The sequence below is a fragment of the Anoplophora glabripennis genome, unplaced genomic scaffold (assembly GCF_000390285.2).
Source record: "Anoplophora glabripennis isolate ALB-LARVAE unplaced genomic scaffold, Agla_2.0 scaffold409, whole genome shotgun sequence".
In the NCBI taxonomy this organism is placed as follows: Eukaryota; Metazoa; Arthropoda; class Insecta; order Coleoptera; family Cerambycidae; genus Anoplophora; species Anoplophora glabripennis.
The window spans coordinates 392301-409249 of record NW_019416619.1 but is presented as its reverse complement, the minus strand read 5'-3'; the positions used below and the strand labels follow the sequence as shown (position 1 = coordinate 409249).

The 16949-nt window shown below is 30.4% G+C and overlaps 2 protein-coding genes and 1 long non-coding RNA gene across 3 annotated transcripts; 2 read left to right on the top strand and 1 right to left on the bottom strand.

Moving 5' to 3' along the window:
* The first annotated feature begins 528 nt into the window (after positions 1 to 528).
* On the top strand, positions 529 to 1661 carry LOC108910240. The gene is made up of 4 exons (XR_001964445.2): positions 529 to 718; positions 827 to 1010; positions 1072 to 1125; positions 1521 to 1661. It is a non-coding gene; the product is annotated as an uncharacterized LOC108910240 (long non-coding RNA).
* Positions 1604 to 2376, bottom strand: LOC108910239 (ER membrane protein complex subunit 4). The gene is made up of 2 exons (XM_018714796.1): positions 2182 to 2376; positions 1604 to 2130 (listed from the first exon to the last, which is right to left on the bottom strand). The coding sequence occupies exons 1-2, from the start codon at positions 2232 to 2234 to the stop codon at positions 1662 to 1664; spliced, it is 522 nt and encodes a 173-aa protein (XP_018570312.1). The 5' UTR covers positions 2235 to 2376; the 3' UTR covers positions 1604 to 1661.
* A 450-nt stretch (positions 2377 to 2826) lies between these two features.
* Positions 2827 to 7796, top strand: LOC108910238 (phosphatidylserine synthase 1). Its single transcript, XM_018714795.1, has 2 exons — positions 2827 to 3139; positions 6372 to 7796. The coding sequence occupies exons 1-2, from the start codon at positions 2970 to 2972 to the stop codon at positions 7507 to 7509; spliced, it is 1308 nt and encodes a 435-aa protein (XP_018570311.1). The 5' UTR covers positions 2827 to 2969; the 3' UTR covers positions 7510 to 7796.
* The last annotated feature ends 9153 nt before the right edge of the window (positions 7797 to 16949 follow it).

Here is a 16949-nt window from a genome sequence, read left to right as displayed (position 1 = left end):
CTAAGGGCCACCTTAGCAAAGCGCATCCCAGGCTGCATAGCCGCACTACCCTACCCAACCATACCACACATAAACATGACACTACCCCCGGGGTTTACACAGACGAGCCGGCGAAGCAAGAAGAGCGCCAGAAGAAAGGGCCCTAGCCGGCGGGGCCCAGCCAGGACAAAAGGAGGTCCCACAAAGCGCTTACACCGGCCGCAATTGCGGTCGGGGTAGACGACGGATGGGGCCCACCTACGAAGGCTGTCCAGGCCTACACGAGATGAGGCAGGATAAAGAGGGATAATCCCCCTCGATCCCAAATCATTGAGGCCAATTTCTAGCCATAGAATAATGGCGGTTCCAGGACAGTCCAAATTAGGCTCTACATAATCAATCCATTGAATTGAAATAATGAATAAAATAAAAAATAACAGGGCCTAACTATATAATGAATTCTATCGCCTGAATATAGCCACAGCCTTTTTTGTTTTGTGATCTATTTCATGTCTGCAGTTTTTAACAAGCCCATGAAGACTACAGACATGACTACAGAAACAAGCCGACCAAAAATTTTTTTGACACAAAATTGTAATCAAATATAAATCCTTGATAATTATATTCATTTGCAAAATATTTGACAGGACATTAACAAATTGGTCGAAACAGGGAAATTTTATTTTCTGAATATGCCCATAACTATATATTCTCCCAAACCCGCAAATTTTCTTTGAAAGTACGTAAATATTTTATATTTTTAATTCATAAATTTAAGATTATAGTTATTCATGAGTAAAATATAACTTGATATATTATGTGTTTTTCTGTTTTATATTTTATAAAGCAACGGAATCGTGCTCTATTATTTAGGATCGTAAAAATTTAAAATTCAACGTCAAGACGACAATACCTAGATCATTGACACCACCAGTCCTAAATCCCAGTATATAAGTAAGTAGTATATAAAAAAACACTAACTTGGTGTAAATCTTATCACAAATCAAAGCAAAATCATGGTTAGAGGACTTGTAAGTGAATTATTTAAAATGTAATAACCTATGATAGAGTAGCTATTTATTTTATTTTTAGTTATCCTTTTTGGTTGGAGTATATGCAGGAATATATGTAAGCCAAAATTATGATGTAAGTATATTCATAAGATATATTTTTTAAATTGTTGATAAATCTTATACAAATATTAGAATGCAGTATAAATTACATAGTTTTATTTATACTGCCAGGTAAGTATAATAAATTTAGGTTATATCAAAGCTAAAAAAATATATTTGTCGTTAGGGCTTTAATATCGCTTGTTTACAAAATTTTCATGGTATTCATGTGTTAAAATTTGTAGCAACACAAACGATTTTACTTTACACAGACATGTCCAAGGTTAAATATGTAGATACATATTTTTTGGATAAAATTAAATTGTCCTGTAACTTCAAAACCAGTAGTAGTAATAGCATTGTTATTGTTCATAGAATTTGAAAAACAGCTATATTAATCCGATTTGATAAATTTTACATATTTTTTAGATTCCTAGAGTTGATGATCCAAAAGCTTTATATGAGAAGATTAAAGACTTTGCAGACAAGCATAGAAAACAATAAATACCTTCTTATATTTAAAAGTTTTATTAGTACAATATTTTAATATAAATAAAAAAAAAATACAAATTATGATAGTATTGTACCTCCTCCCAAATATTCTTGTCTCACTGGTGGTTCCACAAATGCTAACCAGTCACTTGCATATGTTGGCAATAAACCCATGCTGTGACATTTATAGAGTGCTAAACCTATATTTACAAAATTACCAAGAACGTAGACAATCATTTGTAAAACTGCATTAGATGTCTCCATCATTTTAAAAGTAGTTTTTGTCGACCAAATAGCTTGAAGGGGTCGCATCAATAACATTCCCACCATCATTATTGGAAAAATAGATATTGAATTTCCTGCCATATACATAATAAATAAATTCATTGGCACCTGTTTCAGAGGTGCCAGGGCAAGATCCCAGGACTTTTTTGTAATTAAACGAGAAACATCAGTTTTTTTTGAAACTTCAATATTTGACCCAATATTTGATGAACTATAAGCTGGAGGAGCTGCTAGAGGCTCTGTGGTAGATATTCGATTTATTCTAGAATAAATACAAACATTACACCGATTATAATAAAATTCTTGAACTAACCTGACACTATCCAAACTCCATTTTAATCGGCGATTTTGTTGCCTATTAGACATTTTCGACTGACTAACACAGAAACAATAACAAATTTAATTTCCTTAAATATTCTTCACACCAAGGAAAACTTAAAATATTGAATTGAGGTTAAAATTTATTGACGTCTTGCTGTCTTGAGTGTCTTGCCATCAATAAGAAAGCGCATTCCTTTGTTCGTATATAATGGAAATAAATATCCACAATGATTACTGATCGATTGATCTTCAGAACATAACTTCCACGAATAAAAATTATAAGCAAGAGTACTTCGTTTTCACTAATTTATCTAGTTAGGGATAGGATAGCTATTGAAATATTGAATATTGAAGTAAGGTATTTTTGTATTGAACCCAATATATAACATATCATAGGACCTTTCGATTTGGCAAAAATAGAAACTATTAGTAACTAGTAGTAACTTAATTACTTTGAACTGATATTAGTTGCTAACAGGTACTATTTTTGCCCAAACGAAAGCCCCCTTATAAGTTCACTAAGCAGATACATAGAGTTTCGTGCATTTAATTTGAAAGTTTGAAAGCACTACATAGCAGGACTACCAACATGTAAATCTTCACTATTTTTTCTTTGCAGTTCTTTCCAATATGTCAATTTAAGTGGGGTGATTTGTGGTGATATGTCACATGTGCTTATTTTAAAATAAACCAAACCAAAACATTTTATCAGTAATCTATGAATAGGAGCGAAAAGGTGACTCTTACGTTTTTCTCGTCCGTTCATGAATCTAGAAAAAAATGAAGAGCAAAAATGGAAAGGTGTTACTTTCAAGAACTCGAGTTGACAGTTTTAGTTCTATAAACGAAAAACCAGTGGACGATATTTCCCTTCAATTTTTCTACAATCCTCACACAATTACGTTACTTTTGATCTCAATAGGAGCTGTAATTTATTTTGCTTTTGTCAGGTCAGTAGAAATGTATTTTACATAACAGTGTCTATCTGTGATCTGATCAGTTATACTTTCTATATATATATATTTATAACTAAATAATTCAATATTTTATTTTGAAATTAAATAATTTAGTTACAGATTTAAAAGATACAATTTTTATTCACGTTCACTAGAAGTTCTAACAGAAATACAATTGCATATACATATTTTAAAATTAAGACAGTTTATACCGACAAGAATGTCAATAAAAACTCGATTTTTAAATTTGAGCTTAGAAAGCATAATTAATTACATAAGTAATACAAAGGGAATACTGAATTTTTATAAATAAAACAAACAACGATAAAACGAGGAATATTTTTTCATCTTAATTTTACTCAGGTTATGGTAATTTCGAGCAATTTTAAATTTTTCTGTGTGCATTAAATACATAACAAAATGTTAATTTTTTGCATCTAAAATAATGAATGCCAAAATGAGATAATTTTTTATGAGGTACTAAAGAAATTAATCACAACGTTAACGGTCACAAATTTTTAGTTTACATTATTAACAAAAATAAGCAGGTGCTACAGCTTTACTGTAAATACAAATTTATTTTTAAATCAACCTTCGATGGATTCTTGTATTTAGGTAGTTAATGAGTATTTATATAAACATATTTCTTTATAATTTTTTTCTTTAATAATCGTGATTTTGTATCTATATAAGATGCTGCAGTATTTGTTTTTATAAACTTATTGAAAATAATTATAAAAAAATTGATGTTATCAAAACTATACCTATTAAATGAGCAGTCATGAACAAATGAATGAAAAAATTTAGAATGTCTGTGAATGTCTGTTTATATAAGCAACATCTATTATTTGCAGCAATTTAAATGTTTTTTTTTAATGTACAGTTTTGACTAAAATTAATCAAGAATTAAATTTATAAATCTGGGTATATGTACGCAACATCCAAAAATAAATTTGACCCCTTGATGTCGCTAAAATTTAAAAAGTAAAAAAATCGACATTAAATAAATCTATTTTCAAGTTGTATAGTTGTATTCAGTAAATTTTGGGAAATTATATATTTTATATTTGTAACCTTCTAGTTTGGAGTAATATTGTTTAACCCTACCGACCTTCCTTATTAGCAATTGATAATATTATCAACATTAGCAATTTTTAAAGATAATTCTGATTTGAAATAGTGTAACATATAAAATTGATTCCTTATAATTTTAGGACGGATAGTAGGTACATCAAAAAGAAAGAGTGCCTTTTTATAAATCCTTACAGTTTGGCAAAATACCTAATGCCATAAATAAATAATTATGGACAATATAATAATACGCTTCTCTAACAGAAGGTGGTAGAATCATATATTTGCAATGTGTTAAAAGTCCTTTGGGATATCTTAATCATCTATAAACTTACACTAGTTATTACAGTATCGCATGACTTGTGTGGAGTGACTATTTTATTTTGACCTAATTTAAAAATATTTTTAAAAATTTCTTACCTCTGCATTATCAAGAAGAAGAAGGGTATTTCTGTTTAATTTCATTAAACTGAACTGTTTCCAAGAAATTCTAAGGTTTGCAAATGAGGGCGCATTTGTAAATTTCATAATATGAATATTATTTGTGGTTGAGATATAACCTGTAAAGCATATGTCATGTCTTAAACGACATAAGGCTTTTTTTCGCTAGTGAAGTCGTATGTTGTAGTATGTATAGTATGAGTGAAAGAAGAGATTTAAACTACCATATGACAATTAAGATCAAAAGAGATAGAAATAGTAACTACAAGTCAGATATTCACCAATATTCAGTCGCGAAGAAAAGCCTATTGCTACTTAATGCTTACTGACGCAAAGCATTGCTTTGTACCTACTGGCATAAATTAACCCAGTTAGTAGGTACTACAGATTAATAGGTCAGTTTATGCCAATAAGCATAAAGTAGCAATGACAAATGACAATAAGTAATATATGCTTTATAGGTTATATGTAACCCACACGTGATTTATGTTTCGAAATTTACAAATGCACCTTCAATTTGTATAAATTCAGTGCCAGTTGGGGCATATAGCACATGGAGTACCTATGACTGATTTCCAGAATATCATTTGTTAAACAATCAATATCATATCATATACATTAAATATTAGATATTTTGAACAATTTCCACCAAATAAAAACTAGTTGTGTTATCAATTATTAAATACATATAAAATTTAATTTTTTTTTTATATAAAAATGCAATAAAAATACCTGAAAATAGATAGATTATTATGAGCAAATTTTAAATTTAAGTAATATAAACTCGTACTAAAATACTCGTTTTACAGAAATTGTTCCAAATGCCTGCTATTTCTTGAAAATGGTTCAGATATCAGAATTAAACACGCTTTTCTCTAATAGTCTATATTCAATATTTACCAAAAAAAATGAAATGAGGTAAAAATAAACACGGCGAAATAGTGATAGTTGTCCTCCATCTTTACTACTACTATCTTTTTTACAATACTTATGTGGAATATGACATCTAAAGTTAAAATTTGAATAAGATCTTGGAAGGATTTTTGAGATATCACGTTAAATATCTACCAATCTACCATTCCCTTTCAAAGAGGTACTTATGTAACTATCATCCAGTCACACCTCGTGGTCATATTTTGATAATGAAGTTCGGTCCCATAGTGTTATAGGGGATGATTCTTAGACCCACATAGGCAACTCTCGTAATGTAATAATTTCGAAAAAAATGTACAAAATAAAAAATTTAAATAGGGATGGCCAACCCTGACATCTCGAAACATGTACATATTGCAAAATATTTTTTTCCTGATCAACTGATGAATAAAAACATATGTAGTTGCACACAGTCTATGTAAAAAATTTCCCTGAATTTTTATATGTACTTTCTCTACGAAATATATCAGGAACACTAGGAATGTCCTCTTTATGTGTTAATAAAAGTCAAATTTATCTAATAATATTAGAAAAAAAAAATGAAATGTTGCTGAAAAATATTTCCAGAGGTCTCTATCCAAAACAGAGAGTTTTAACTAGTTATCTTTGTTTACAGTAGATGTTATTTTTCATTTTACTTTAGTTAATTTATTTATTTTATAAATATAAATCATTTCTTAATTACAATAAGCAAAATCGAAGAGTTATTTTAATGCATAGAGTGTTATTATTTCAATTAACATTGGACAACATACTTTTACAAAAGTGTTTTTTTTTTTAGGGATACTGACAACGTGGAGAATAATATTTGGGCTGGAATATTATGTTGCTGCTTCTTTTTCCTTATTGTATCAGTTCTGGCATTCCCAAATGGACCATTCACACGACCACATCCAGCATTATGGAGGATGGTGTTTGGTATGAGCGTTTTATACTTACTAGGCTGTCTGTTCATTCTTTTCCAAAATTATCAGACCGTGAAAAGCATTTTGGTCTGGTTTGACCCAAAATTAAAAGAGTTCCATATTAACATGGACAAAGAATATGGAGTGAATTGCTCAGATATAACATTAGAGAGAATTTGGGGTCACGTGGATGTTTTTGCCCTCGGGCATTTTCTGGGATGGTTATTTAAAGCTATTCTGATAAGACACATGGGAATCTTGTGGGCTATTAGCTGTATGTGGGAGATTACGGAACTTGCATTCGCCCATTTGCTACCAAATTTCATAGAATGTTGGTGGGATGCTTTAATATTAGATGTTCTTATCTGTAACGGATTAGGTATCTGGTGTGGATTAAAAATCTGTCAGATGTTGGAAATGCGAGAATACAAATGGGTAGGAATAAAAGATATTCATTCAACAACTGGCAAAATTAAACGTGCCATGCTCCAGTTCACGCCTGAAAGTTGGACCTCAGTAAGGTGGCTTGATCCGAAGTGTTCTTACATGAGGATTTTTGCTCTCTGTCAGTTAGTGCTATTTTGGCAAACTTCTGAGTTAAATACTTTTTTCCTCAAGCATGTCTTTGAACTACCTGCTTCTCACCCTCTAGTCACAGCTCGATTAATACTAATAGGTGTTATTGTAGCTCCCTCTGTTAGGCAATATTATTGCTATACAACTGACACTACCTGCAAAAGAGTAGGTACCCAGTGTTGGGTATATGGCTGCATAATGGTGTCGGAAGCACTGATTTGTATAAAACATGGGCAAGAGCTTTTTGGACGTACTCAAGCAGTTAATATAGTTGTTTGGTTAATCATACAATTTATAATATCTTTAATATGTGTCATAGGTTGTGTAATGCTCCAGAGATATTATCCTGAATCTCTTCCTTCGAGGGATATAAGTCCCGTAAAAACTAAAAGTAAGATAAAATTTGAAATGGAAAATTCAAATTCAAAATCTGACTAGAATAATTTTTTTCATTACGTTTTTTGTACATTGTCTTGTTTTGTTCTAGCTGGTATGACTAATCATACTAGCAGGAAGTTATTTACGTATAATGATGAGAATGTGATTTATTAAATGAATTAACTATTATGACCAAAAAAAAAAAGAATAAATTGCTCGAACAAGTACAATCATTTTGAGTATTGTTTGTTCTCATTACGATTCCAAGTGTGTTGTATTTTCAGTAGATAATTCAAGAGTTACTTATGTTACCAAAGATATTACTTAAAATAAACACTTTTATGTAACATAGATCTTTATTTTCTTTTCCAATTTTGACCGGAAACGTCTCTATTTTAGTATACAAAAATATATTTTTGATGCACATTCAATGTTTTTGGGAATACAGATTTTACAATATAAATCTTGATAATTTTTTAACATTAGTTCCAGATTTTTTGCAGGGTATTCAAAGTCTCTATTTATAAAAATCAATAATTATAAATGTTATAGTCTAAGAGAAATTTTTACAAAAATGTATATATGTGAACAATTTAAATAGAATTCTGTAAGCTCATTAGAAACAGTCTCTATAGAACAGGGGTAGGCAAGTAATTTTAGGTGGGGTCCGGATACTTTTAAAAATTTTTAACGAGGTCCAGAAAAAAAATTTATATTTCTTACAAATTTTCATTTGAACTCAAATTTAATCTGCTTACTAACCATTAAGAACTCAAAACACTCACAATTGTAAAATACTAGAAAAAATGATAAGGTTGTCACTCAAACGTAAAAAAAAAACTTTTTAATAATTTATTTTGAGTAATTTATACTTTCAAAAAATTTTTGGCGGTCCAGTATTTTACCTTTCGCGGTCCGGAGCTGGACCGCGGTTCGCCAGTTGCCGACCCTTGCTATAGAATCAACTTGATGATCCAGTTTCATATATGATTTTTTTTGTGTACTCGCTACTAAAATATATACAGGGTGTTTCAGAATACATGGGGCAACGCTCGGGGATAGATTCCTAACCTAAAAACAAGATAATTTTTTCATATCAACATGGGTCCGATTTTGTTTCGTTCCTTAGCTACAGGATATCAAAGTTTTAAAATAAAATGTTTTTTTTCAAAAATCTAGATATCCACTTGAGGAAATTAAATGAAAGTTAGACAATTAACTATTTACAACCGAATACACATTCCTCCATACACATTATGTTGAACATGAATTAGAGGACCAGACATACTTCCAAGCTTTTGGATTTAATCAAAGAAAAAATTGATTCTCCGTTGTGATTTATGATTTATAATTACATGGGGTAGATTCTATCTCAATTTTAATCCAAAATTGATTTACTATTTTTTTGTTTTCCCTCAAGTTTTCGGTATTTTAAATGTAATATTAAAATAAACATTTATTTATCTAGAATTAATTATGAATTGTAAACGTACCTGCAATAAACAACTTGAATCGATAGAAATAATATAATATTTTACGGGAAAGTTGAGTGTCCACCTTGAGCTCGAATGCAACATCGAATTAGTTTTTTGATGGTCTCTTTAACTCGTGGAAATATCCCTATGTTTCGGCGAATTAAAGCGAATGAGTCTGATATACGCTGCCCTTGAAGTGACAGAAGTTTTATAAACAAGTTCTTTCACATTTCCCCAAAGGTAAAAATCTATGGGGAACGAGGCGGCTACGCAATTGGACCACCTTTTCCAATCCAGCGGTTTCCAAAAAGTTCTTCCAGTAAGTCCGGTCCTGTAATTCATGTTCAACATAATAATACCTAGGAATGTGTATTCGGTTGTAAATAGTTAGTTCAAATTTCATTTAATTTCCTTAAGTGGAAATCTAGATTTTTGGAAAGAACATATTTTATTTTAAAACTTTGACACCCTGTAGCTAAGGAACGAAGCGAAATCGGACCTATGTTGATATGAAAAAGTAATTTTGTTTTTAGGTTAGGAATCTGCCCCCCAGCGTTGGCCCATGTTTTCTGAAACACCCTGTATATTAACCCTTAAAGAAAATACTATAAGTTTATTCAGTTCTGTCAGCGAACAATTTTAGAGGGTTAATAGTATTTTCAAAAGGGTTTTTATTTAGTTATTCTTATAAACGAAATGCTCAAATACTTTAAAACACTGAAAACGAAACAAGCCTACTGTGTAAGCTTTTGTAGAAATGGTGTCACTCATGCATTTTGTTATAGTATAGGTGACTGAAAGGTTCATTATTGATCAGAATGTATTTTAATAAGTACATATAAAAATAAAGTATGTATGATTTTGTTAAAGAAGAAATCATTATATAAACAAAAATGAGCATGAAATTATCACCTTGTGTGTAGAATTATATAGCTTTTACATAAAGTGTTTTAATATTTCTGTGAATAATAAATAGTAAGTAAATATAACATTTGAAAATTATATTTTCTTTCTACGGTATTAAGATACTACAATATTTTTTATATGATTGTACTAGACTAAATAAAAAAAGTAATGCAAAAATGGAACAAAACCTAGGTATAAAGTTACATCGGTTTATGTAAATATTAAAGAAAACCTAAAACGTTTGGCAATAGGTAAGTATGAGTTTCTTTTAACATGATTTAAAGATTTTAATGTTTATTTTGTTAAAACTTCCTGGTTCCACAACGAATTTACAGAAAAGCAGTTGATAATGCTGTTTCGTGTGTGAAATTTCAAAAATAAAAAGATATCTCATAATCGCATAAGTTGTAATAATTCTAAAAGCTCAAAAATGATTTTTCCACTTTTCACCGAAATAAAAATTCAGTTACAAATACACAACAAAAATGTTACCAGTTTCAGATCTAACTCGATCAACAAAAGAGCTTTATCAATTGTTTTTCACAAAGTCAAAGAATCTTTCCATTGTTAATATAAAAAAACCTTTACCAATACGTCTTTAAATTTATTGAAGAATAATTTTGACACTAAAATTTGAGGTGCTGCACTATTCATAATTAAAAAAAAAATTATATAATTTTTATCCAAGTGTATCAATCATCTATAATAGTTAGTATACAATTTTCTGAAATTTTTGAGTTAATAAATATATTTTTATTTCTTACTTTAAATAAAAAAATATATGAAGGTACCTACCTACTGAATGAATAAAAATAAAATGTTATATTTCCATTATTGTAATCTTACTTATTCATAATATGAATAAATCGATCGGTTTATCAATTGCTGTGATTTCATTTTATTTACCTACATCTTTTAACATCCTATAAAATTCATTAAAGATTAGTTTTATTATCAAAGTACTGAGTAAACGTATTTATCTATTATTAAGTGTGATTAGGTACATTGATGCATAAAATTAATTTTATATTTAATTACAAAATGTTAGAGACGGACTGGTAGAAACACAAACTTTCCCAATTTTGGAGATAAAAAAGGTAACTTTAAGGCAGGTATAACTTGTTTTCAGTTTGTTAGGAATCGCCGTTTTTTTTTTCAATATTTATATTTGACTAATTTCAAATTCTGTTACCAAAAATATTTATACTTATTGTTTTTTTCATAGCAATAACAGCAAAAATAAAATGGTACCATGTAGTTTCAAAGACAACTTTAATATTTGCAAAATTGCTAAAGAATTAACAAAATATTTCGTGTAACATATTTTAAGCACAGGAAGTTTTAAACTCAGCTTTGAGGAACTTTAGAACTAAATTGTTTTAGGTAGGTAGGTAGGTAGACACTTTGAACGCTTTTCAATTGACTAATGTAGATAAGAATTTTTTTTCATAATAGCTCTAGGTATATAAGGTATGTATAGTTACCCTAAATTCAGATACCTAAACATTTTTTTTACCTTGATGTTGAGATTTTCTTAAATCGATATATTTGAAATTTTAGGTAAAAGAATAATAAATCTGATTTTACGAGTAGGTAAATAAACAATTATAAAAAAGCTTTCGATTTAGGTACTATTTCAGTTTATTTTTGGAAAAACTTCAAGAAAAATCCATTATTTAAAATATTTATTATATAACTAGATAGGTAACCAGTTTTTATTCAACAACAAAAAACAAAAATTGCACCTGGATATCTGTGCAAACTGGTACCTTTAACTGCATATATGGCTTCTCTGATTCTCTATTTCCCTTTTTTCTAATATGTTCAAACAACTTGGCTTAGTGTTAATAGGTTAGCAATTTGTTTAAAAATTGTTTTTGTACCCTATAAGTTTGCTAATTTGCTGATTTTTGCGTACCTTTGAACCATTAGACAATCTGTTTATCTTGTTTTGCTTTAGTTTTTCACTTACTAATAAGTATTAAAATACAAGACAAAAACGAGAACGTAGGTAAATATGAGAGAATAGCTAGTGGTGACAGTTCCGTATAATGGGGCATATGCAGTGGCGGTTTTACCATAAGAGCTGCGGAGCTGCAGAACACATAAAATTTTATGTATTTAATCATATTAAATATCAACAAAATATTTAAAGAATCCAAATAATGTACTCGCGCTCAAATAAATCTAGAAGCTTATATTATTTTTACGACGCGAGCTACGCTCCTTAATATATGCAACCTAATATACAAAATGTGTGCACAGCGAACGATTAGATGCGTCCTTTGTTTTTATTGGCTAATCAGGCACGTGACCCAGTACACTCTTATATGGGCTTTTGTTGCTGCAACGACAGCCACTGCTGCAGTAAGAGAAATAGAGAAAATGCAGTAATATTTCGTACGTGGTATGTGGTGGTTTATTTCTGCTAACGGCACGTGTGAATATTTTCGTTTAGGCGTCTACGGATATTATAGTTACTAAAATGAATAGCGTTTCGTTTAAAAAAAAAAACTTTATTTGGTTCTCTGCCTTATGAGGATAAACTAAAAATAAAGGAATTAGGTGGGCCAACACTACAATTAAATATTGAAGTTAGTGGAACAAGCCGAAGTAAAAGTTATAAAAGACAATTTAACAATGTATACACAAAAGCAGAGTGGGTGTGCGGGTGTGATTTAAAAAATACACTGTTTTGTTTTCCGTGCTTACTTTTCGATGGGGATAAAGCATGGATATACAGTGTATAAAATAAACATAAGAATAAGTAAGTTAGATTCTGCATATTGGGATAATATACGGAATCACAATGAACAGGTAACGAAAAATTGTTATGTAATATCTAAAATCATAGATTCCATAAAATTTTGCGGAGCTTTCGAATTAGCACTTCGCGGACACGACAAGACAGAAAATTCGGACAACCCTGATGTATTTCGTGGACTCATAAATTTTAGTGCAGATCTAGACGACATATTAAAAGAACATCTAGCCACATGGGTATGACCGGGATTTTCTGTGATTGTACCGGGAATTGGCTGTATGGTCCCGGATTTCGGATTTGCACGTATAACTCCCGGAATATAATATAAATTATATAATATATAAAAATAAAGAAAAAATCATAACACGGCGAGGAAAATTAAAAATTCGTTGAATCGTTGGTAAATTTCACAAACGATTTTTTTGTTTATAAACAATATTCAATAATTTAATAAAATATATTTAGTTTATTCCAATTTATTTATACCGTCAGTAGGTATAATTCGTGAATAGATATTTCAAAAAGGTATCATTTTCAAAAATCGTTATTGTGAAAATCTGTATTTTTGTATAAATGGATTGTTCCTTGAAATTGAGAAGTGCTAGAAAAACGCGTGACCTTGAAAATTTTAAAATTTTTCGCCTGCGGCGCCATTTAGAAACTCCGGGCACTTAATATCCCAGAATTCAATTCAACAAATGTAACAACCCTAAGCGAACACATTCAACCAATGTTCACGCGCCGCCACTGGGTACCCATATAAAAAATATTAAAACTAATCCAGTATAAGCTAGTATATACCTACTCCACATTTTACAATTTTTCTATCAGTTGCAATAACTTGGATTATTACTTACTTTGGGAATGGTTTATTTATAGGTAGATATATTTCACATTTACACCAAAACATTCTAAATCACAAATTAACAAAATAAGTTCCTGTAATGCTTCAACGCACAACAATAAAATTTGAAATAGCTTGGAAGAGATAAAATTGAACACAAAAATTAATTACTGCACGACCGTTCCTAATAATATTTTGTCCTGTATAAATCTTACATTCTTAAAAGAAATCTTGTAGATAATAAAAAACTGAAGCTGCGTACCAAAATGTGGAAAAAATCTTTTCAGTTATTTTGTAATATAAAAACATCGAGCTTTTTTTCAAAATTTAAAACCTTTTTGTATCTCGAAAATTAAGCGTTTCCGGACAACGGAAATTTTTATATTGAGAGATATAATCCACCATTAATGTTTAGTCAAGTAATTTAGTTACACCCTGTATACTTATATATGTACCGTTTACAGGATCTTCCAAACAAGTAGGTAAAACGTATAAATTATTTGGGCAAAATAATAAGACTGTCTATTTATTAGGTATATCAGCTTTTATTTAGGCGCTTCTTTTTCGAGATATAAGGTGTCAAAGTTTACAATTTGAAGAAAAGTTTTTGTTAATAATTTCAATGTTTTTAAAAATGTTAAATTAAAAATTTGCAAAAAATCGAAGCGCGAATGGGGGAAAGTAGTATACATATACGAGTAGTATCCATTGCTCCCTCATATTTTTTGGGGCCTATGATTCAAATCTGTTTTTAAAGAGTGTTTTTCTTATACAGGGTGTTTCATAATGATGTGCAAATATTTTAAGGTGTTTAGAAAGTATTTTTTTTTTTTTGGGGGGGGGTACTTCCAATAAATTTTTTCGATTTGAGCCCCCAAAATATTCAAATCTCAAAATGGCCGAAAAAATTAGCTTTTATATTTTTTATTAAATTTTTAGTTCATATTTGCTAAGCTTTTCCTATCGATAAAAAAGAATTTTTACAAAAAACATGTCAAAAACGACAATCGATTTTGGTAACTGTTATACTAATTATGTGTACCCAATCGGCAAGGAAAAATAATTTATTTTTTTGCACGTAAACCATTAAGTATACGAAACAATGGGAAGAGTAAAAAAAGTTTCTACATGAAATGTACTATTAAATCTAATTTTTCTTGCTTGAATTGGCTAACGTAGCTAAAAGTTGTGAGAGAAATAATACTAAGAGGTGCTAATTTCTTTCATTCAGACATACACCAGAAAAAAGACTACCAAAAAAAAACATTCAACTAGTTGTTAACGTGTACCAAAATTCAAATTTCTAAACTTAACCGTTTTCTTGAAAAAAATAAAAGCTAATTTTTTCGACCATTTTGAATTTGAATATTTTCTCAAGGGGGGCTCAAATAAAATAATATATTGTACCCCCTAAAATTACTTTCTAAACACCTCCTTAAAATATTTGCACATCATTATGAAACACCCTGTATATCTTTCAAACTTATACAATTTTTCTTTAGGTGGTTCATAGTTTTCGACATCCATAAAGATTTGCTCTTTTTAATCTCTCAATTATTACCAGTTTACAAAAATATTTTTGGGTGGAATGTATTTCTACATAACATCTACCTAACAGCCAAATGAACTTTGAATTATGATTTTTGAAAATGTTTTTTTATTTATTAATTTTTAATACAAAATATGCAGTTTCAATTGTGAAAATGAATGTGTGTGAAGCAGGAGCTTAAAACTACATATTTTGGTTCTTATTAAAGAGAACCCCATCCCAGTGAGCATTCGTCTAGAAAGGGTAGACATATTAAATGTCCATTTTAATATTAATTTCTTACATGCTTCGTTTTCTGAATTTCAATATAGATAACAATAACAAACTTAAAATATCGATTTGAAATAAATAAGTTCCTACCTAGGTAAATTAAGGTTTAATCAAATTCGAAAAAAAATGCATTGATGAAAACAAGCAATAATACGTGTATAGGTATATATATTTAATTTTTTAAATTTTAACATTGGACATCCAGGCGGCTGAATGAAAAGTGGCAAAAATAAATAAATGCCCCATTATTTTCGACCTGCGGTTCTGGGCAAGGATCTGTGGTTAACTGTGACCTACTTTTTTGAGCATTCTGCTTGAGTGTTTGTACATTCCATAAAAACAAATTACTGCAAATATTCAACAAAATATACGATTTACGTTAACCCTCTACGCCTATGTGCCTATCACTTGCAAGGGGCAATTTTTTTTCTATTTACGTAACTTCAGGGATGCGTATTTTCGTAAGTTATTGTTTTAAGCTCAGCTTAATCTCGGCTAAACATGCGACGAACTGTCCCCTCATTCTCTGCATCGCGACACGCGACAAACCAGACAGCAAGCGAGTTAATTTCGCAAAGAAGGTACGTTGCAAAGGCGGTGGGCGTAACCGGGCACACACCCCCGCTGACGACCAGCCCCTGCACGGAACTGCTGCATTTCAACTCTTTCGGAATCGCAGGTGATCAATCTACGTACACACATAAGAATGAATTATTTTTATGACAAGATGAGAATAACGCGGAACGTTTGGTATATTTTACTGTATCACTGTAATTTACGCGAACTTGGAAACGGTCGCAATACGTCTCGACTGTGTTCAATAACCAGAAAACGTGCACAGAACGAGGGACAGGCCCATCAAATGGGTCAACGTGCAGCAGCAATGCTGAGGGGAGTGGCGGGACGGCACGATTTGAGACGGCTGACGCCCCTTAGCCCACGGCTGTACTTGCTTCGGAACAGCGGTTCAGGAAACAACTGACATTGGAGAAAGCCCTGAACCTTTTCCAGTGGCGTCCTATCCTTTAACCGACGAAAGAATGCGAGCGTATGTGTAGATTAAATTACATTCACAGAACGATTCTATTTATAAATATTCCCACCGTGTGTTGCAACTTAGTGTAGATTAGTATCTATATTGTCTAAAGTTTTAGTTAATTAAATACCCACAGAAACATAGAGAAAAGATTAGTACGTCATTATAAACATGTGTCTAAATATAAATTATTGATTACGCTGAATTGAACAACCATAACAGAATTAAATGTATTTTCGTAAAATATATATAAGAACTTCTTGTCCTTAACACTCTAGGTGTAAATACCCATAAGCCCTATTAGTGAGGTTCTCAGTAAATAAATGAAAAAATACCTAGTCATAAAATGTTTAAATTTAAATCATACTTAATTCGCAAAAAGATAGCTCGTAAATAACATTATTTTTTAGACACATCATCCAACAGTCAGAGAGCTCAATGTAGCTACTAATTTTAATTACATTCAGCAGTTACATAAACTCAATGATATTTAACTTGTATGAGACTATTAATTTTCATCAAATTTGCTTGATAAAAATATTAGGTAAACAAACCAAATTCTGATTCTCTATTTCCTAATTGAATGAAATAGGAATATTTATAAAATAACATACCTATTTGAAAAAATAAATCTTTTGGAGCTATTCTTGGTTTAT